At 48.8% G+C, this 20,421-nt stretch overlaps 7 protein-coding genes across 7 annotated transcripts; all 7 read right to left on the minus strand.

Moving 5' to 3' along the window:
* Positions 1-13: 13 nt before the first annotated feature.
* BC939DRAFT_403543 (rab-GTPase-TBC domain-containing protein) lies at positions 14-933 on the minus strand (the record flags this gene model as incomplete). Its single annotated transcript, XM_051552749.1, has 2 exons — positions 14-409; positions 511-933. Coding segments are annotated over 2 exons (819 nt in total), but the record flags the coding sequence as incomplete, so codon positions are not given.
* A 7,617-nt stretch (positions 934-8,550) lies between these two features.
* On the minus strand, positions 8,551-8,993 carry BC939DRAFT_33984 (uncharacterized protein). Its single transcript, XM_051551649.1, has one exon. The coding sequence runs from the start codon at positions 8,873-8,875 to the stop codon at positions 8,621-8,623; it is 255 nt and encodes an 84-aa protein (XP_051406714.1). The 5' UTR covers positions 8,876-8,993; the 3' UTR covers positions 8,551-8,620.
* Positions 8,994-9,197: 204 nt separating this feature from the next.
* BC939DRAFT_33985 (Gtr1/RagA G protein conserved region-domain-containing protein) lies at positions 9,198-11,533 on the minus strand. The gene is made up of 8 exons (XM_051551650.1): positions 11,452-11,533; positions 11,222-11,250; positions 11,014-11,082; positions 10,791-10,892; positions 10,547-10,667; positions 10,329-10,455; positions 10,045-10,232; positions 9,198-9,945 (listed from the first exon to the last, which is right to left on the minus strand). The coding sequence occupies exons 1-8, from the start codon at positions 11,455-11,457 to the stop codon at positions 9,319-9,321; spliced, it is 1,269 nt and encodes a 422-aa protein (XP_051406715.1). The 5' UTR covers positions 11,458-11,533; the 3' UTR covers positions 9,198-9,318.
* Positions 11,534-11,695: 162 nt separating this feature from the next.
* On the minus strand, positions 11,696-13,547 carry BC939DRAFT_468269 (alkaline phytoceramidase family protein). Its single transcript, XM_051557892.1, has 2 exons — positions 13,231-13,547; positions 11,696-12,518 (listed from the first exon to the last, which is right to left on the minus strand). Exons 1-2 carry the CDS (start codon positions 13,340-13,342, stop codon positions 11,770-11,772), a joined length of 861 nt encoding a protein of 286 aa, XP_051406716.1. The 5' UTR covers positions 13,343-13,547; the 3' UTR covers positions 11,696-11,769.
* A 1,040-nt stretch (positions 13,548-14,587) lies between these two features.
* BC939DRAFT_468273 (biotin synthase) lies at positions 14,588-16,642 on the minus strand. The gene is made up of 3 exons (XM_051557893.1): positions 16,198-16,642; positions 15,442-15,728; positions 14,588-15,348 (listed from the first exon to the last, which is right to left on the minus strand). Exons 1-3 carry the CDS (start codon positions 16,474-16,476, stop codon positions 14,688-14,690), a joined length of 1,227 nt encoding a protein of 408 aa, XP_051406717.1. The 5' UTR covers positions 16,477-16,642; the 3' UTR covers positions 14,588-14,687.
* A 404-nt stretch (positions 16,643-17,046) lies between these two features.
* BC939DRAFT_468275 (PAXNEB protein-domain-containing protein) lies at positions 17,047-19,313 on the minus strand. The gene is made up of 3 exons (XM_051557894.1): positions 18,656-19,313; positions 18,125-18,567; positions 17,047-18,024 (listed from the first exon to the last, which is right to left on the minus strand). Exons 1-3 carry the CDS (start codon positions 19,161-19,163, stop codon positions 17,143-17,145), a joined length of 1,833 nt encoding a protein of 610 aa, XP_051406718.1. The 5' UTR covers positions 19,164-19,313; the 3' UTR covers positions 17,047-17,142.
* A 32-nt stretch (positions 19,314-19,345) lies between these two features.
* On the minus strand, positions 19,346-20,223 carry BC939DRAFT_468276 (uncharacterized protein). Its single transcript, XM_051557895.1, has one exon. The coding sequence runs from the start codon at positions 20,041-20,043 to the stop codon at positions 19,360-19,362; it is 684 nt and encodes a 227-aa protein (XP_051406719.1). The 5' UTR covers positions 20,044-20,223; the 3' UTR covers positions 19,346-19,359.
* Between the last annotated feature and the right edge of the window lie 198 nt (positions 20,224-20,421).

A 20,421-nucleotide genomic window follows, 5' to 3' on the forward strand; every position in this document is an offset into this window, starting at 1 on the left:
CTGCGTTGTTTTCATATACATCGTACAGCTTGGACGAAAGCATCTCCAGAAGTTCCTCAAACTCCTGAAGTTGCATCAACTTTTCCTCATTCTTTTTCAGAAATGCGACGGCGACACGCATGATCGTCTCGGGTGCTCCCTCCGTGAAGACGACATCATAGATTCGAAGGACCAACGGCAGAGGATACGTGTACGCAAAAAGCGACAGGAACCATTGTGAGGCATACATGGCAGCATGGATCGAATGGAGCGAGAGATGGGCGTGGAGCATTGGGAGTTGCTCTGAGAGCAATGCCGAGAACTGATAGAGTCGGAGCTGAAGTCCTTCCATATTCATTGTAAACATGGTCCGCATGTCGTACGTCTCCATCAATCGGACAAACACACAAAACGCCTCCTTCTCGCCCATCTAGATTTTTTTTGTAGGGTCGTCCATAAGAGCACACATTAGCATCAAATCTTTCAAGAGCATTATCACGAAATTGTAAAAGGTTTTGAAGCCAGACTTACATTCATGAGGAGTGGTCCAACCAAGAATCCGAGGCCTTGGCAGTATCCAACATGAGGATCATAAAGTGAGTAAGCCTTGAGAACATTGCGAAGACTCTCCTGTCCTTTGTCTCCTTTCTCCTTGAACATATCGATCTGAGGGAATGTCCTGGCAAGATCCCGCTGAATGATGCGCTCATAGGGCGAATACTCCTTGAGGAGCTGGGTATACATGGTCTCGAGGTACGTCGATGAGGCTTGGGACATGGACTGCCAGATCAGTCCACGGAGCTTTGAGGGCAGCCCTTGACGCACACGAGCTGCCAGCAGATGTGGTAACTTGCTCGCCACCGCGGTGTAATCCTGCACAAGCATCCCCCAGAACTCCCAATCAATCTCCTCGTCACCTTCCTGTGGCTCCAGTGCCTTGGAATCCGACGACATGGGGTCGACGGCCTCGGAGTTGGGGCTGTTGGCTGTTGTAGAATCCGCGATAAGACGCTGAAGTGTGTTGAAATTTCCCTTGAGGACATTTGATTCAATACAGACTGCCTTGGGGTCGGTGTCGAGCAATCCGTTCTGTCTCTCCAGTCTAGCCAACAGAAATGATGTTGAATCCTATTTAACCAAGTATCGGTATTGGGCAGAAGTATTAGAATAAATCCTTGACATGTTGACACGCTCAAAAGCATCAATTCATAGTACGAACCTGTGGTGGCAAGATATTATTCTGCTCCTCCAGTTTGTGCAGAAGGGTAAAATCGACAGTATTCTTAAAGATTTCTGGACGGCTGTGAACACCCTTGAGCTTTGCATAGTGGTTCATGGGCTGAGGCAGCAAATAACCCAATGTTGTGCTCCTATTCAACCTAGCCCTGTCTGCTGCTGCAGCGGAGGATGTGGAGAGGAAGGATACTGATGAAGAGGTTGTAAGACCGGACTTGCCGCTCAGGTTGGTATCCAACTCTGACGAGGCATTGTCAAGGATTTCGTCTAGCATTCTCTTAAAGGCCGCAACGTGGTCTTCTTCAGTCGGTGCAGGTACTGATGATTTCGTGGAGCCTAGAGCGAAGAATACGCAATTGGTAATGGAGTATGTGAGTACAATGACATTTCCGCCTTTTTATATTTTTCTATGGCCTTTACCCAAACCCTGAGTATGTCGCGTGTGAAATATTGGGTATCCTCCGCATGCAGGATAATGCGATGTTGAGAGGAGACCTTTTATGACACGTCATCAGTATGGGGTAGATGGAGGAAAGCACAGGCAGAGTAAAGGGAACAACGTGGCCCCCGGGAATGGAATGGCAAATGGATTGATATAGTATGGAATGGTGGTGAGGAGAGGGGATCCAATGCTTCACTGCTTTAATACAGCACAGCACAGCCCGTCTGTGGTTGGTGATGTTTTGTCCCACAAGATGTGCCTGAGCGGTTGTATGTCCTTGTGTGACCGGTGATCGGATCGGCTCCTGTGTTATAAAGAGCCGGTTATGTGCCTATCCATGGTCCATGATTCGTGGTATGGTGTGTCCATGTAGCCATGGCGCGGTATGGTATTGTATGCTGTCTAGTCCATATGCATGACTCTGTAGAGAGCACCATTACTGGACTCTTCTTTATCTCTCGTGCTCTGTGTCCTAAGCTGGGTCACCCAGCCAATGCATTGTCCGCCCATGCACCACTGGGCAGATCCTAAAATAAACAAGTTCTTCCCGTACGTTCCGAGTCTTTTCTTTTCCTCTCTTTGCTTTTTCATTCGCTTTCTTCTTCACCACACACTCCTACACAGCCGCATTGATCAATCCGTAGTAAATAAATACAACGATAAAATAAAAGCGCGCGAGCACAGCCATGAGGATACAATGAATCAGGGGTAAAAGATAGCGAGAGAACCGACATGAATATGAACTGCGCATGGTGAATTGACACATCAAGGGGAAGAAAGAGAGAGAGAAAGGGAGAGGGGAGTTCTTTTTGGCACGAACTCAAATGAAAAGACGAAGGGAAAGAAGAGACTTACAGCGCGGTGTGTTTGAGGATGAGATGGCAAGAGGAGGATCAAGGATGGAAACTCGTTTTAGGATCGGGGTGGTATCCGAGGTGGTGTCCGGGCTGGTGTCCAGGGTGGTATCCATGGCTGTATCTGAAACGGTGTCCGAGATGGGCATTATCTGGGGCTGCGTAGGGGTGGAGGGGGACTCGGTCTCGAGGTCAGCCATGGTATGTATGTATTAAGAGTGTGAGCTATTAATGGTAAAAGGGCACAGGGAATTGATAGGTGCTCGTGCGAGATGGAACGAGAGAAAGAGAGGGGAAGAGAGGGAAGAGAGAGAAGAGAGAAAAGAAAGGGAAGGGCGGCACTGGGGTGATGAAAGGAAAGGGGAGCGGAGGGGGATCGAAAAGAGGATGAGGAAAGAGCGGGATGAATGAGCAAAGGGCTAAAAAGAATGAGGGATGAGAGATGAAAGAGATGAGAGGTGCGAGTGAGACAGGGAGGGAAAGCTGAGCGAAGCGGGGGGGGGCGACGGCCGATAAAGAAAACAAATCAATGCTCACAAAAAAAAAAAAAACCGCTCCAGCAGATGCGGGTAACCCATCTGTTGTATTTACTCCATCTCACGAAGGGTGTCGTCTGTATATATAAATACCATACGAGGATGCGCTAACTGACAAAGCAGGACGAGTAACACCGTGTTGCTCTCCATGCTCTTACTATCCTGCTCCCAATGGTCATGATACCTAATGCTGGTGCTGACGATCGTCCGCTGCAGCATCCACCCTATACATCCTATACATCCCATGTTATCCACGTCGGACACGTTGCCTCGCTCCCTTACACCCACCCACGGGTTATTCCTCTAGCTGTCTGTCTGTCTCCTGTCGGAAGGGATGGGGATCTGGATTATGCACCATGCAACAGAAGACAACGGAAACACCCCTGTGGTCTACCAGCATTAGCACCAGCATACCTCGTTATCGTCACATAAAATAGAACAGGCCGTCTCCGCAACAGACAATTTCAACGACAGGCAAGGGCAACCCAGTGTGCATACTATGGAGTCCATAGACTGAATCGAGTGCAAACCGAGGACTGAATTTCCGGAAAGATATGCGGGAATGAGGAGGAGGTCACCACATTATCCATTGGATGGCTCATTGGATGCCGCCTTAGATCTCTTTTTGCTCACTACTGGCGGTCTTTTTTTTTTTTTTTTTTTTTTTTTTCTTTTTTTTTTTTTGGCTCTGTCTCCTGCCTGGCCTGGCTCTCAACTCGAGATGCATTACCACCCCTTGCACCCACATGCTTTCCTATCCAGCAGGACAGGTTCCTCACCCGCGGTTATGAAAGGAGGACGAGACCTTTTTTGTTTTTGTTTTTTTAGGGTGTGCGATATACGCATATCCCGGATTGGCATAACATGCACATCCAAACAAACAGCAATTGGAGGTGGTGCAACCCAACCTAGTCAGTCAGCCCAGCCCTATAAGAACCCCCAACAGCGAGCGGTGGTAACACAAATACCTTCCCTTTCAAAAAAAAAAAAAACGTGGCAATGAACAATTTTACAACTAACAGTTTCTTGTAGGCGTACAAGTTTACGACTTTGCCCACGCCGCCAAAAAAAAAAAAAAAAAAAAAAAAAAAAAGGTGCACAGCCTGCCTTGACTTTTTTTTTGGCTGCTACTGCTTGCATTTTCTTTTCGTCTTTGAATGTATCCCAATTTCACCCCTCGACGAACCCCCCTCCTCTCGTATGCACGTACGTACTTATGTACACAACCACATATTCTTACCCCTGTCGCTCTGTTGGCCCCTGTCCCCTCACCCCTTTTTCCTTGTCTCTCCCTCACCCTTTTAGACCGTTGATCCCTCATTTCTGATACAACATTCCTACTCGTGTTGCTGCGCCCTCCTACCAAGTCACTGCAAGGGCTGATACCTGGTTCTTTGTCCTGGTTGGCCCCGACTTGGGTGGGAAATGGGGAAGAGGAACACCATAATAATTAGGTTCTCTTCATTTCTTTTTAACGGCAATAGGGAGTCAAGGGATGTTGTCATAGACGACTCACCTTTGAGAGCAACAGGCCGTTGCAGGTACTGAATGTAGAGACGTGGGGAAACGTAGTATGTATGGATATAGCTTTAAGGGACGAGTGAGCAAGGGAGAGAAATGAGACAAAGGTGGGAGGGATGGGAAAGAGAGGTTGGACCCGACTGGCAGGGTTGTTTTTTTAGGAATAAGGAGGAAGTTGGTGTTCTCCCCTCCCCAGCGATCGTAGGTGAAATGGGTAATATAAGAAATATAGGAAATTAATGATATCGATAGAAGGAAAGGGACAGTAGTAGAAAGGGGGAGCAGCAATATGGCATTAAAGATGAATAAGGTGCTCAATGCTCTCTGGCATATTTGGTTCCCTTGTGGGGAAATGAAGAGAACCACGACTAGTCACCCTGTAGGGAACAAAAGTAAAAGGTGTAGGGTAAGGTAACAGGAGTCGGCCGTGGTACGCGTCGAAGTATCCAAGCAGAAACAAGAAGGGTGAAGACGAACAAGAGTCGGCGTCGGCATCCATTCCAACCAATGTCCATCCAATATCGCTCTCTCCTCCCTTCGCTCTTTCTTTATTCTCGCCTCCAGATCCTGGTCCTGGTCCTGGTCCTAGTCTTGACCTGTTTCTGTCTTCACTTCATGCCCCTCTTTGTCTCTGCCCTTCGGCTTCTTTTAGAATCCGGATCCTTTCCAGTCAAGGACACCATTGAAGCAACCAATCAGGCAGATAGGCTATTTCCATCAAATCATCCACTGCGCCGTCGTCAGATCTTCATTGAGCATCGCCCTTTTTTGTTAGTTACCCTGCATTCCAGTTCGGTACCAAGCATCAAGTGCCCCGGTCTTTTTTATTTTTATATTTTATTTTTATTTTTTTATGAGTGTATACATTTTGAGTTGACCGGGCAACTCAGGTCAACTCATTTTGACCCTTAATAATGTCTACTCAAATGACGGGAGCAACTACACAAGGTGTAAAAAAATAACAAACGGCGCAAACGGCCTTTCCCCCCCTTACTCGATCTCTGCACCTCTCACCTCACGCAGCCATTCAAAGTGTTGCACTACCTGCAGTTGAGACAGCCCTTTGCAAAGGGATCCAACAAATATTATTCGGCTGCGATGGCCGTACGCCATTGAGCAGTGGGATTGAAAGAGGAGAAGAGGAGACATGCGCTTTATCCTTTATCGAAGATATGGATCAAACCGTACCAGCACCATGTTCTGCCACTTCAAGGAGGTATGCATTAATGGAGCTACACTTACGCCAGGCGAAGAAGAACAGGCGAAGGAGACCGGGCTGATGCTGAGCTTGGTACTGCCTATGAAAGCGAATAATGGAGTAAGGGAGTGAGTTGGAGCGTAGGAGTGAGAAATGGGATGGATGATCCAAGTCTGTCTTTATTTTGGGCGCAGGCGCAATTTAAGTTGACCCAGGCGTTATTTTCAGCTGTTTAAAGCAGTGCTTTATTTCGTCTGAATGCGTTTGAACACGTCTTTATAGCACAGAAATGGCTCGCCAACCATTTTAGTATTTCCTTTCCTCCTCACTCCCTGCCAGCATGAAAGTCTCTTTGCTATTGCTGCAGGCAAAGGCAATAGCGATGAAGAAGAAAGAATGTCTTCCGCAGTGGATGTCTCTTTGTGGACCTCATGTTCACTGTGTCCTTATCGTTTATTCTTGTCTTCTCCACGAGGAGTCGGGCTTGTCGAATCGCAATCGCTTGCACGCACTGGTCGAGGTGATATTAGTATATTTCGCATTAGAGACAATGTTCTTGTCATTTCATAGAATAGTGGGGCTGCGTCCACCGCCTCTTCCCTGCTGCAGTAAATATGAACTGTGCAGCATAACAAACGCATGTTGATGCTGCCAGTGTTTTATGTTTTCCGAATCTGATGCAAACTTTATTGGCAGTGCTCGCTTGGGCTGAGTCGCGTGTGGTAGGTGCGCTGTTTGTTGGCGCTCCTTTTTAAGGTTGTTCAGAAACCACGCGAACAGAACATCAGCAACCTTCAACAACCTTCAACAACCTCCAACAACCTTCAACAACCTTCAACATGAAATTGGTGGCAACATGTTCGCCACCATGCACTTTCGCTGTCAAAAGTACACTCATCGCTGGCAAAGGCGATGTTGATGCAAGTTGGGCTCAAGGTGGACAGCGCTGAATGACGATTCCTTTTTTCTCTGATGAGCCGTGCGCGTTGTTCGCTCACTCCCAGGCACACCCTCACTACCGTCTCGTTCCCCATAATCCGCCCCCCCCCCAGTTCCCAGCGGCCATATGAGCCCTCCGGTCTCCGTGGACCCCTTGCTATCGACTCAGCCACCGACCACGCGGCACATTTAAAGTTCGACTTTGTTCTATCTCTTTCTTCCCCACCTCCTCCACCTCCACACTCTTCCCCACTCTTCACTCTTCCCCACGCGCTCTACGGCAAGTTCTTTCCAGGTACGTATGATATAAGTATATAAGTTATTTTTCTTTGCTCTTCACCTTCCACTCCCCACCCTCCACCCCATACCTCTTCTCTTCACTGACGCAACCTCGCCTTTCGTCCTTTACCCAGTCCTACTCTCCTCCATCCCGTTTTCACCTCTTGTGCTCACTCTCGTCAGCAGCCCTCCTCCACACGCACCCTCGTCAGCAACCCTCCTCCACATGCACTCTCGTCAGCAAGTCCATTCCACCACTCCCTAGATAGAAAATATAGAGGTCCCAGGAGTTTTGACTTCGATCCTGGGACTGTAACCCCTCACTTATTGTGTGCCCTCGGCAACCCATCCTAGGCTTTCAACCTGTGGATTATACCCGCTCCCCAGAGGGTTTATTAACCCTAGCAGTGCATTTGGGCCGGGAGCACCAAATTCCCCCACTCCCCTACTCCCCTCTGATTATCATCACCTCTGGTCGTGCCTTCGGGCCAAGGAGCTTCGCCTTTTCTTCACGCAAAAACAAAAGAGTTCCTGAGAATGTTTCTGAACCCTTTTTTTTATCCACTTGGTCTCTTTGGGCTTTGCGCGGTTTTTTTTTCGGAGTACGATGGCTTGCAACCTGCCCGTGGTGTACTCTGGACAACGTTTGCAATCAAGGTTGACTGATAGCAAGTTGAGCCGATGGTGCCGATAGGAATTGTAGGAATAACAGACAATGCAATAAAGAATGGCTCCTTCAAACAATCTATTTGAGTGACTTTATGGTGGCAATGACATACAAACGAGTAAACGAAGGCGCGTCTATCTGCCTGCTGTGCTAATAATTTGGACCACGACCTCTTCGCTGCGGTCTCCAAGGTAATGCGAAGGAGTCAACTTTATTTGGTAACGCCGGTATGGCAGCCTACTTTGACGGGGTCCTTTGCAAGCCCAACATGAATACCGCAGATCGTCTTATGCATGGAATCGTGTAATGTAACGCTGCTTCAGCCCAGACGAAAACGCAAACATAAAGCGCGAACTAGCGATATGTCCTTGCTAGCTAAAAAGGAGACCAGATTTTGATCTTGAACACTGGAAGTATCAGGCTAGAGTCGATAACGGAACGATTGTACAAAGATAATCTCGCGAATGCAGATCAGCATATTTCCTCAAGCAGGGTACATCAAACGATGCAACCATCGCCTGCTTGGTTACCCAAAGTGCTGCTTCTGGCACCAGCGTGCCGGTTAACTACGGTGTCTGGAGCCTTAAAGATTCAGAGCTGCTCGCACTAAACCATCCAGCCCATGTAAAAAAAAAAAAAAAAAAAAAAACCAGAGATCAAGAGATATCGCCTCAATCACGAAGACCAACCACACACCAGGCGGTTTAAAGGGTCGTATTCCTCAAGCAGGTGTTTTTTTTCTTTTTTTTTATTAGCATGAAGGCTGGCAAGTTGACCGGGCAACTCAGGTCAACTCATTTTCATCCTTTAATGTCCACTCAACTCAAATGACGCCTGGATCAACTCAAAGCTGTGCCTGCGCCCAAAAATAAAGACAGACTTGGATCATCCATCCCATTTCTCACTCCTACGCTCCAACTCACTCCCTTACTCCATTATTCGCTTTCATAGGCAGTACCAAGCTCAGCATCAGCCCGGTCTCCTTCGCCTGTTCTTCTTCGCCTGGCGTAAGTGTAGCTCCATTAATGCATACCTCCTTGAAGTGGCAGAACATGGTGCTGGTACGGTTTGATCCATATCTTCGATAAAGGATAAAGCGCATGTCTCCTCTTCTCCTCTTTCAATCCCACTGCTCAATGGCGTACGGCCATCGCAGCCGAATAATATTTGTTGGATCCCTTTGCAAAGGGCTGTCTCAACTGCAGGTAGTGCAACACTTTGCATGGCTGCGTGAGGTGAGAGGTGCAGAGATCGAGTAAGGGGGGGAAAGGCCGTTTGCGCCGTTTGTTATTTTTTTACACCTTGTGTAGTTGCTCCCGTCATTTGAGTAGACATTATTAAGGGTCAAAATGAGTTGACCTGAGTTGCCCGGTCAACTCAAAATGTATACTTTTATTTTTTTGTTCAACGCTCTCGCTGGACGTGCCAATGGTGTATGACAATGGTAGCCAACAAATTAACTCTTTGTATTACTAAATATACAGTGGCGATCAAATGAATGGGTAGAAGAACCCGACAAGAATCAGCAGCGGAATTGGGAATGAAATACCGTGGAAATGCAATTGCGAGCAACCTATTATCATTTTACGCATATGGCAGTAAACATGATGGGGCGCTTTGCTTTATTTTTTTTTTTATTTTTTTTCTTTCAACTTTTTTGAAGTGCCTTATCCATGTCCATACATTCCATTATGTCGCTGTTGCTGCTCCATCATCCGGTGCGCCTCCATCTCCCTTCTCGTTCGTTCTGCCCTCTTCAGCTCAAATACCTGGTCCATCGCCTCCTTGAAGCAGTGCACATTGTAGTCGATCAGCCCTTGTTTCTCAAACGTCTCCGCCCTCAACAAACAGATCAGCGCCAGATACTTGTTAACCTCCCGCAAATACAACACTGTCCCATTGCCAAGCTTGATCACCGAGAACGCCTCGTGGTTGCTGCCATTCTGTGTCGCCGTTGGCTGGTTGTTCAAAGATCCTGCCCGACTGCTAGTGCTAACCACCGTCTGTGATTGATTGTCATTTGCACCTCCACGCTGACCGTTGCTGGCCCCATTGCTATTTTTGTGATCATCCTGTACATTCGTCCAGTCATCATGAGCGTCCTGCTGATCTTCGAGATAGGCCTGGCTCTTGGCTCCAATGGCTGCCCGTCCGTATATAGACGAGATATCGATGATCACGTCAATCATGTCGCTACAAATCTCGTAAGACTGCGAGTCCACAGGAGACGAATCCGTGGCAATGTAGATCTTCGAAATCACATCGAACAAGAACGCCTTTTCAATGCCAGAGTTCTATTGCGCGCCAAAGAAAAAGAAATTCGTCAGTTGATGTGTCCATGTCCATGTCCATATGCCGAAAGTGATAGGTGATTAGATAAAGGCGTGACATACCGCGCAAAGAATGTTGAGCAGATTCTCGAGGGTGGGCAGCTGTGGGATGAGTTTTTGGATAACCTTGGAGAAGGCTTCGAAGATCGAGTGGTCGTAGATCGATGTCAGATAGAATGCCAGCTGCACATTCTCCAATCCAGCGTCTGCCAACTCGTCCGTCGTCGTCTGCTGAATATCTCTTTGGGTATCTATATAGGGATCGTATAGGATATAAATTAATGCATATTAGATCCTTTGTTGCTCAGATGGTATGCAACCCCTTGTCCAGATGCTTATCTCCATACCAATTTTGTAGTCTTCCGACAGTCCGTCGACTTTGTGGATAAAGACCTCGAACGTGATGTTTGGGTTCACACGGTAGGCAGCAACAACAGTCGAGTGCAGCCTTACCAAAGCGTCCATGTAGTCGTCCTAACAAGGTTCAAAAAGATACTCTCAGTTCATCAAGCCCATGCAGTCAATAATGAACACAACCTCCACAAGACAAAGATGATTCACATACCTGAGAGTCGATCACAAAGACCAGCGCCCCAACCTCGCCAAAGATGGCCGTTGTGTCGAACGTGGGATCGAAAAAATCCATTTGACCAGGGAAGTCCCACACCTGAAAATCTATGAATGAGCTGTTACAACGAAAAAAAAAAAAAAAGCATCGCAATTGTCGTTGTTAAGGATATGAGATAGAATTGGCAACAGATCTCCTATACCTTGAGACACTATGGGAATGGGCATGCAGTTGAACATACTGGATATTGTCCTTGTTGATCTTTGAAGTACTCTCGAGGAACAGTGTCTCCGTGGGGGACATCTTGTGAAAGACCACGCGCTGAATGCTTGATTTCCCGCTTCTACTCAGCCATAAGAAAGGATCATCAGAAAGTGCTTGAGTATCGGTCACTCAATGACAGCTCAATTGCTCTGAGGAAACAATAAGACTCTTTCCCATGCGATGAATAGGCAGCAACGTACCGCCTCAGCCCCATCAGCATAAGTCGTGGACGCGACTCGCGGTCCTCGTCCGCAAGATCGTCGCCATAGCTATTAAAGGCATTAAAAAAAAAAAAGAGAGAGACACGCGGTGAGTCAGGCGAAACAAAGAACAGGCACGAGGCAGAGAATGATAAAGCATTCCTGCCAGTTTGGGTCATGGCTGCCACACAAGTTGCTGTAGACTTACATCGGGTCATTGTCACCGTAGTCAGAGTACTAGAGATGGATGAGTTGATAAAGAATTGCCATTCAGTCATCATTCATCTCAGGAGAGAACCCCTCCCCCCCCCCCCCCATGGACATTTTGATGGTGCCCTTAGTTGGCGAAGAAAAAAAAGAAAAAAAAAGAAAAAAAAAGAAAGAAAAGTCGCGAGCGAGAAAGAGGGATGTGTGCTGTTGGTGTTTCTGTACACATACCGACATTGAGAGTGCCTGCCTTGTGTTGCGTTTGCGGGGAAGAATGGGGGAGCAAAAGAAGGTCTTGACGAATGGGGAAGATGTGGAATTGGTCCCAAGGTACCGCCCCAACCCCGCTTTCAGTCTGACTTGCACTGCAAGCCACCTTCTTTATTGGCTCGGGCATCGCGTCTCTTGCCCTCTCAGCGGCCAAGGCTTTTGTGGCATTAGCCAGTTTGAATGAGGATACATGTACATACTTACAAACACCCTTTTTTTATTATACGAGCGAAGCAATTGGCATGATTAGGAGAGTACTTTGTGTATATCATCGTCGTTCTAACTGGATTTACTGTGCCTGACAGCGACGTAAGGCAGCAGGCCCCACTTCCATTCCATCGACGGTGTACGCCCCAGGTTTTCTGCCCGGTTATAGCACACGAGTAGCGTCACCAGGTACGAGCTTAACGATGCGCCCACATGCCAGAACGCATGCAGCTGCGGGTTCCACAGCCCCACAACAGCCAGCTTCTGCATCGCATCACACATCCGAAAGTCGACGTTCCAGAGCAAGTACGATACCAGAGCCATCGTCGCCGTCGTCTTCCACATCCGTCGGATTCCCTGGTCCTCGATTCCCCCATAGATCTTTACAATGTGCGACATCACCACCAGCACCATAAATGCAAACGAAGACTGGAACACAACAAACTCCAACAAGTGGTTCCCTGGTCCCGCAAACATCATCACCAGCGTCGTCAGCAGTCCGTACAGCGCAATGCTAACCGGGAACCAGGTTCCGTATCGGCGATAGGATCGATCCTCGATGCAACAATAGGCCAATGATAAAACCGAATACACCATCGGTACCTCGTCCAACATCTGGAGCGGGAAGAGAAGAGTGCCGTGGAAAGCGATGGAGCCCAGGCCGACGACGGCGATGGATCCGAACGTGAGCAAGAACCGTTTCTCGAACGTCGAGTGGAGCCAGATCCCCGCCAGACCAACGATGATCATCGAGAACGACGAGATCGAGTTGAAGAATTCGGCGATATAGTAGTTGATGTCATAGTTGTTTTCGCACCAGTCTATCGTAGCAGTAGCATGAACAATAAACACACAACATGGTTAGCGCGATGGAGACATGTGCCCCGCCAGGAACAAAAGGACAGTTGTTGCTGTCTCCCTCCCTCCCCCCCTCCCCCTCCCCCTCTCCCGATTGTTGTTTGGGGCAAAGTGAGCAAAGACCGAATCGTTTCGTTTTCCTGGTATCATTCCTGTTGTCTTGCCCCGGGTCTATGTCTACGTTATTTATCATCGTGAAAAAGCAGCCCTAACAGAGCTACCTTTTTCGTGCCGCCCCATCCTATATCTGAGGATCGCATTGACCATTTTTCAAGACTCCTGAAACCGACAATTGGAGATGATAGCCACCATGACATATTCTCCTTTATCCTGTTACTGTACACATCGAATCATTCCAAGCACTCCTAATCCTCTTCCCCCCATCCTTTACAATTTCCTCCCTTTCCCTCAGGCACCGTGCTTTTTGATTGTTGCGCACTTACCAACTAAAAAAAAAAAAAAGAAAAAAAAGAGCAGAGAAAAAAAAACAGTCAGTCAGTATCCATTTTTCTATGAGCGTCCATCCTGAAAGTCGACTAGAACGATTCTCCGGCGAAGCAGAGTAGAGAGGTACACATTCATTTAATTTGGGCTTTGTGGAACCCTTGGAAGTGTGGGTCAAATCTGGGGTTGCCCTTGCATAGCTCATTAAAGAGAGGCTGCTGTGACACGAACCTGAGGATGTCGGAGGGCCCCAGTATCCGAGTGTGGGCAGGGTGCTGCTGCTGCTGCTGTCCCAGGTTGCGTTGGCGTAGAGGGTGTTGTATTCGGACGAAGACCTGATCATGTTCCTGTAACGAGAGTGTTCAAGGTGCCAAGGACTAAGAAATGGGTTAGGGCAAAGCGGAGCGGAGTGGGGTGAAAAGAAGGAGAGTGCGGAGAGTGGAGTGGAGTGGAGTGAAGTCGGGTGGAGTGGATGAAAGAACAAAAAGGATTGTGAGACGAGTAAAGTGTGCAAAAGGAATGAAGGGGGAGAAAAAAAAAAAAAAAAAAAAGCGCAGTTCGCTCCTCGATCAATTTATATCATTTATATCATTTGTATCTCGACACCGGCGCGTCTCCCTTCAAACCCGCTACGAAGCTGCGGTGTGGAGACTGCACTGTAACCCGCTGCCTGGGCCATTATTGGTCAGAGTATACCCGTCTCGTCATGGCCATGGTCATGGACGGCGGCGATCCGCCCCTCCCGAGACAACAACAAGGACGCATCACACGGCCCATTCTACGCATCAACGTATTACCGTTGGCCACTGCCCTGCGACCTTGCTTCTTCTGCGCTGCTACTCTGCCGAATATGCATAACTTTGCATATCCCCTCCCCCCCTCTGTTTTGTTGTTCTGTCTGGGTCACTCTAAGCATCCTGTCCCGTTGGTCATGCTTCGCGCTTCTGGGCCTGCAAAAATATAGACCATGATGACATCAAGAGAGCGCTGGGCCCGATCTGGGGACTCCCATGACACACTCACCTTGAACTGCGGATCCGACGACAGAGAATACCGAGGAGCACCGTCGTCCAGGGCCAGGGTTCCAAAGCCGTTTTGCACTAATTAAAAAAAAACGTAAAAGCCCGTCCACGCTACATGACGTCCGGTACTCGGGCGTCAGGGACCATCATTTCATCATTTCATTCTACATGTACCTGGGCGAAATGCATGGGTTATCCATTGACCCGCAGCCGCGGTAATAATATCTAAAAGTACCTTGAGTCCTCATGCTCCCTTCCACTCCAATGCATGCATGCTCAGCTGCGCTTTATTTTTTTTTATTTTTTTTTTTGCAAAAACGAAATGCCGCTGTTCGGTCCCCTCGGTGCTTAACTAATTAAATTATTAATGGTACTCGCCATGCGACCTGCTAAAGATCTTTTTCCGCTCCGTTGGACGCACAGGCACATGTCTGTCCTCTTTTGCTCCACACCATGATCCTTTTCAAGCTCGAATCATATCGCCTACTATAGGAGGGGGAGGGGGGGTAAGGGTCTGGCGGTCAAGCCCGAATCATATGTGGAAGTGTGAAAGCGCGTATGTACAAGAATCTCTTTTTTTATTGCCTCTCATCATGTTCTTGATTTTCTAACGTCCTTCTTCCCTCTCAATGTTTTCTCTCAACCAGAGCATCTCAACCATCGTGCTTATGCATGGCTGTGTCCACAGCACTCCTTCTTCTCCGTATTGATCTCGGATTCTGCTGCCAGATCGACCTTGAAGCTCGCCGCCTTTGGCACCAATCCAAGCGTCTCAAACATCTGCTGGTCCGCATTAAACTTGTTGTTGGGCGTCGTCAACAGCTTATCTCCCGTAAAGATCGAGTTCGCGCCCGACATGAAGCACAGGGCCTGCTCCGCCTCCGAGAATCGAACCCGTCCGGCCGACAACCGGATCATCGTCTTTGGCATCACAATACGCGCCGTCGCAATCATGCGGATCATATCCCACACCTTCACGGGCTCCTGCTTCTCCAACGGAGTACCCTCAACCGCCAACAGCGCGTTCACGGGAACACTCTCCGGGTGCGCGGGCATCGTCGACAGCGTGTGGAGCATACCCACGCGATCCGTGTCCGTCTCGCCCAAACCAATGATACCTCCAGAGCAGACAGAGATACCAGCCTCACGGACCTTCGAGATCGTCTCCAGGCGCTCATCGTACGAGCGCGTCGTGATGATCTTGGGGTAGTACTCCCTTGAGGTGTCCAAGTTGTGGTTGTATGCCGTCAATCCGGCCTCCTTGAGCTGGTTGGCCTGGTCATCGTTCAACATACCCAATGTGCAGCACACCTCCATGTCCATGGCCCTGTTCACGAGTTTGTCATATCGTTAGAACGTTATCAGTTGCTTACTCAATATCAATCAATTGACAACATCAAGATCGATCTGAAGCCCATACCTGATCTCCTTGACGAATCCGACAATCTTCTTGAAGTTGCTCTTACGACCCGCCAAGTCTCTCCAGGCAGCACCCATGCAGAAACGGGTCGATCCAGCGGCCTTGGCAGCACGGGCCGCGTTCAGGACCTCATCCGTGTCAAGCATCTTCTGGGCCTTGACGACGGTTGAGTAGCTCGAAGATTGTGGGCAGTACTTGCAGTCTTCACTGCATCCTCCGGTCTTGATGCTCAGGAGCGTGCACTGCTGGACAGCCAAGGGATCAAAGTGAAGGCGGTGGACATTGGCCTATGTTGTTTAGAAGAGAAACCAAAGCGGGTGTTAGATCCAAAGATCGGAGGTTTTCATTATTGGGTAACAGGTGATAGGGTGGGTGTGGGGTCTGAGGATGTGTGCAAGGGTGTGTTGGATCGAGAAAAAAAAACCGTCAAAAATAGAAAAAAGATGGGGCAATTGGTCAATTGGCTTGATAAACAAAATTGTAGGGTGATTAGATCCTCTCCGGCCCTGCGTGAACAAACTGTCATCGCGTTCCTGGCCCTCCTTTCTCCATTTTCCTCGCGTCGTGCCAAGTATAACTGTCATATGCGAAAATAAAAAAAAGAAGAAGACAAAGTATAATAAAGACCAGCAACAAAAACAACAAGAATAAAAAGAGAGCGGTTCGGCTTTCTACACTTTGAAGTGACAATCGAAGAAAAAAATTCAAAAAGCCAAATTAGCACCGAGAAAAGCCTGAAAGGACTAAGGGACTTACTCCGTGGTAGAGCAGCTCCATGATGGGTGAGTGATAGATCGCGTCGATCTCCTCCTTCTTCCAATCATAACGAAGCTCTCCATGGGCATTCAAGGCAGCGGCAGAGAGTTCGCGTCCAAAGGCCATCTGCGTCTGGGCCCTTGGGCTTTCGTCAATCGTCGCAAATTTGGCGGGGGAGGTCGCGACGGTGTAGGCACGGCTGAACTGGAAGGCGGCATTCTTGGAGTGGGAGATCTTGATTGCCCTCGAGGACAACGAACGTAATGAGGTGAACGACATGGCTGTTGGAGATGTTGGAGATGTGTAACGAAAGAGGAAAGAGCAGGGAGAGTGGGGAAAGAAAGGAGAAGAAAAAAGACAAGAGTTGGAGAGTTGAAGCGTGAGTATTTTCAGCGTGTTGTTTGTTGTATTCGGGGCCTCAATACGAGGGGTAGGGGGAAAAAAAGTGATTCAGACCATACACAGATCTCGCATCGGACAGGGACCAACCATTTCCTGCGGGGCTGTATGGCGCCACTCATACCGATACCCTGACGATCTATGGTAATTATCCATCCACATATACCTTGCCACGAAGGGACAATATCGGTAGCATTTCGTCATCGAGATCCAGGGTCATTGCTGGGGCAACAAAAAAATGGGCGACTCTATCTCGCTATGACTCTTATCAGAGATGCACCTTGCGCATGCGCATCAGTAGGGTGATATGCCAGCAGATCAAGAAACGCAAGCTGACGATGGGCCCCATCCCCCCCTACTCCAGCTTGGATCCTACGCGTGCCCATTTAGTATCAACGGCAACGGACCCCCATACCCCGGTCAAGGTTGACCCCGCATTCTCCGATATTTCTCACGGTCTGTGCCTTTATTTCCTCTCCGGTTCCTGAGATGGAAATAACAGCACTTTTATTTTTTATTTTCCGACTTCCGCTCACTAATTCTGAACTAAAAGTCAAGCAGACTGTTGTTCAGCGCACCTCCACGTCCTTGCCTTAGCTTTTGTCCGTGTCCATGTGTATGCTGGTGTCCCCCAGCATCCGGCCCTTCAGTACTACATCCAGAAGCCACTGCGCCCTCGATTCCTTTTGGTGGCAATCCCATCATTTTACGTGCCATCCCACTCGCGCCGGGAACAGAGTGCACATCGACCTTTCCACCGCCATTGTTGCTGGTACTGCTGCCGCTCTTGCCCATACCCAATGATCTCGAACGCGTGTTGCTACCCTCCGTCGACGCTGGCTTCCTAAGTGATCCTGAAGATGGTTCTGCACTGCTCGTAGAAGAGGAAGACGCCGACGATGTTGAAGATGTCGACTTGCGATCTGACAACGATGTCGATGCGCTGGACGGTTCTGCAGACGTCCGCCTCTGTCCTACACCGCCCTCCGGCGGCAAATGGAAAGTCTCGATTGCAAATCGCTTCCTCCGGACTTTGAATCCCAGGTTATTAACGCCCTTGCTAGATCCGCCGCTGTTGCCATGCCCACTAGGTCCTCCCGATCCTTTAGCAGCTCCGTCCAGCAAAACAGACAGCTTTGTGGAAGAAGGGATCAATGCATTTAAAACAGGTACTTTGTGAACGTGGAACAAGCCGTGGTAGTCGGATGCTGCAGATGAGGCATTAGTGAGAGCGCCGGCAAAGGATTCAATTCTGACAGAGGCGTCGCACAACTGTTCAAGCCGATGAATGAAGGGCGAAGTTGTAGAACCATCTGTCGCGTGTCGCTGATCAGCGGTACCGTAAAGGTGAGCTGGGATGGTGATCACAGCGGCGCCAAAACTGAAACGCAAAAGACCACGCAATGCATGCAAGAACTTGTACAGATCCTAACATGTCCAATAAAGACATACATATAAAACAACCGATGTTGAGCGACCACTGTAGGGCAAAGACTGTACTCTCGAAAATAAAGTGGCCCAATCATACCTGTGGAGTTTTACTTCTCCAGCTAGGAGATGCGATCGAGTTGATGCCGATTCTGCAGATATGTCTCTTTGATAGTCCAGCGGCACTTGGCGCAGGTGCAGGTTCTGAAGGGTCTTTGACGAGCGTGGTACTGAATCCACCTTGAATAACCGTCTCTCTGATCTTATCGAGCACACTCCTATACAAGTCCTGCTGGTTTCTTCCTGAACTATCGCTGTCATCCTCGTCCAGAGAGCTTTCATCGCTATCGATCCCAGAGTCCTTGCTAATGTCGCTGTTCATGCTCCTCAGCAATTCCCCCGAGTCGATCAGCGTCGTATCGGCTGATTCCAATGCCTTGGCTGAGATCCGTGTGGTAAGATCAAACTGCTCGCAGAACGGGATTTGACTGGGCGTGAGCCCTGTAGCCGATGATGCTGCTTGATCCACACGCGACGAAATGGCTAAAAGTTCAAAAGTTCAAAAGATTCAACTGCTTAGCTACTGGCATATGCTATTGAGCCACAACGCTGACAAAACATGGATTCCTACCTGGCTGTGGGCGACTTTCCACACCGCTCTCAAACTTCTTGAGCCCGCTATATCTCCATGCGATCTTTAGTCGATCCTGCTCCGAGTCTTCATCCTCTACATTTTGTGATCCGCTCAACTTCTTCCTTCGACCGCTACTGCCACGCTCATCATCATCATCCCGATTATCGACTCCCTGTTGGACCTGGATCGTTGAGCTCTCTTCGCCTGCGATCCCCATAAGGGACCTAACAATCGCCTCTGGTTTCTCATCGCCGCTGACAACGACACACTTGTCGCCCACGACGATACCCTGTCGCAAGAAGTATTTGAGCAAGAGTTGTCCGTACGAGGTCTGGCGATCCTCCTGAATCAAAAGGATAGTGCCCACGGGGAGTCCACCGCCGAGAATGTCGTCCAGCGAAGGAACACCTGTCGATATGAGAACCTGTCCGTTGTAGGCAGAGAGGCGACACCCGGCTGGAAGACTCGCTTGTGCAGACGGCACACGCTTCTTGAATGAGCTCATGGTGGCGATTCCTTGTGTGTGGTTGATCCTTACTCTGCAATTGTCGAGTTGCCTAGTAATTCCTGCAAACTGGTTGTAGTTGTTGCTGTGAATCAAGTTTGCCTCACCTTGCACTTTTAGCACACGGGGTCAGCAATGCGCCACTGTTGGGCGAGTTTCAATAAATTCGCAAAAGTTCAAGAGACGCTTTTTCGGTTTATTTGTGCCCAATTTTCCCAATTTTACGGCGCTTGGCTGCAGCTTTAGCGCCTCCACGAAACCGTTTGCCTCGCTTGGGCTCGTCGTAAGGAAAGGTGCCCGGGATTTGGTCTGGGGTGCCAATCCATTGAAGCTGCAAATCCTCGTCAGCAACGCCAACTGATATGTTACTATTGGCACTCTTCTTGTTTCCGCCTGTGCCATCCGTGCCCACCTCACTCAGCATCTGTGGTGAGAACTCGTGTGCAGCATGCAAGTCGTACTGTCCTCGACTCGCAGATGATACACCCTTCTTTCCCTTCGCATCTGTTGCTGTTATTGATTCGCCTGTCTTGTCTCCCTCCACTTGCACGGCCTTGTAGATAGTAGCATTGATATCGTTCCTCTTGTGCCCCAAAATGTACTGGCCAGGCCCCAGGTTCATCAGCTTCCCCAAGATATAATGGATCATCCGCATGTTAGGCTTGATGACTTCCTGAATTTCTCGATCCTGAAATCGTTGCTCACTTGCATCCAAGATTGAAACAGCAGGCAGATCACTGAACACTCCCCCTAGCGGGTTCTCGGGATTGACTCCACCCGCTGAGGATGGAATTGAGTTCGGATAGCGTACAAACTGGTTCTGAGAGACATCGACACGTCCAAGGGCAACAAGGCGGTCATCTCGAATCCATGTCGCCATCCACCAACCTGCCAGAGTCGATCTGCCTGGTTCTGTGAGCCCGAGATCAGGGGTGTAATCCAGGATGGATTTGAAAACCACTTGTCGATGCGGTTTCTATGGGAAAACAATAGAAAACTTTAGTGGTGAAATGCGAATATAAAGTAGTGCTTCAACATAAGTCAGCGGAGTTTGTCTGAGCCTTACTGTTTTGTCGAGATATCCATGAAGACGGCTGCGGATCAAGATGCGAGTCTCGCCAAATGTCCAGAGCGAATATTCAAAGCCGTCATTCTCATCTGAAGAAGGAGTAGAAAGACTTCCGAGAACGCCTTCGTCATCATTCCCCCCCGCTTTGCTGGTAGAAGCATTGGGTGCCTGAGCCACTTCCTCTGTCTG

Source organism: Gamsiella multidivaricata (assembly GCF_025024155.1).
Source record: "Gamsiella multidivaricata strain RSA 2152 chromosome Unknown BC939scaffold_117, whole genome shotgun sequence".
Lineage (NCBI taxonomy): Eukaryota > Fungi > Mortierellomycota > Mortierellomycetes > Mortierellales > Mortierellaceae > Gamsiella > Gamsiella multidivaricata.

Excerpts from the sequence above, each read along its gene's own strand:
- BC939DRAFT_468275 (XM_051557894.1), bottom strand. The coding sequence starts at position 19,163 with ATGAGCTCATTCAAGAAGCGTGTGCCGTCTGCACAAGCGAGTCTTCCA. Across the intron at positions 18,568-18,655 it reads GGAAAGTCGCCCACAGCCAG|CCATTTCGTCGCGTGTGGAT; the intron begins GTAGGAATCCAT and ends TTGAACTTTTAG. Across the intron at positions 18,025-18,124 it reads GGAGAAGTAAAACTCCACAG|GATCTGTACAAGTTCTTGCA; the intron begins GTATGATTGGGC and ends TGGACATGTTAG.
- BC939DRAFT_33985 (XM_051551650.1), bottom strand. Across the intron at positions 10,893-11,013 it reads ATGCTGATGGGGCTGAGGCG|AAGCGGGAAATCAAGCATTC; the intron begins GTACGTTGCTGC and ends ATGGCTGAGTAG. Across the intron at positions 9,946-10,044 it reads TGCTCAACATTCTTTGCGCG|AACTCTGGCATTGAAAAGGC; the intron begins GTATGTCACGCC and ends GGCGCGCAATAG.
- BC939DRAFT_468269 (XM_051557892.1), bottom strand. The coding sequence starts at position 13,342 with ATGATCAGGTCTTCGTCCGAATACAACACCCTCTACGCCAACGCAACC. Across the intron at positions 12,519-13,230 it reads GGGCCCTCCGACATCCTCAG|ACTGGTGCGAAAACAACTAT; the intron begins GTTCGTGTCACA and ends CTGCTACGATAG.
- BC939DRAFT_468273 (XM_051557893.1), bottom strand. The coding sequence starts at position 16,476 with ATGTCGTTCACCTCATTACGTTCGTTGTCCTCGAGGGCAATCAAGATC. Across the intron at positions 15,729-16,197 it reads TGGAGCTGCTCTACCACGGA|GCCAATGTCCACCGCCTTCA; the intron begins GTAAGTCCCTTA and ends TAAACAACATAG. Across the intron at positions 15,349-15,441 it reads GGATTCGTCAAGGAGATCAG|GGCCATGGACATGGAGGTGT; the intron begins GTATGGGCTTCA and ends ACTCGTGAACAG.
- BC939DRAFT_468276 (XM_051557895.1), bottom strand. The coding sequence starts at position 20,043 with ATGGCGACATGGATTCGAGATGACCGCCTTGTTGCCCTTGGACGTGTC.
- BC939DRAFT_33984 (XM_051551649.1), bottom strand. The coding sequence starts at position 8,875 with ATGCAAAGTGTTGCACTACCTGCAGTTGAGACAGCCCTTTGCAAAGGG.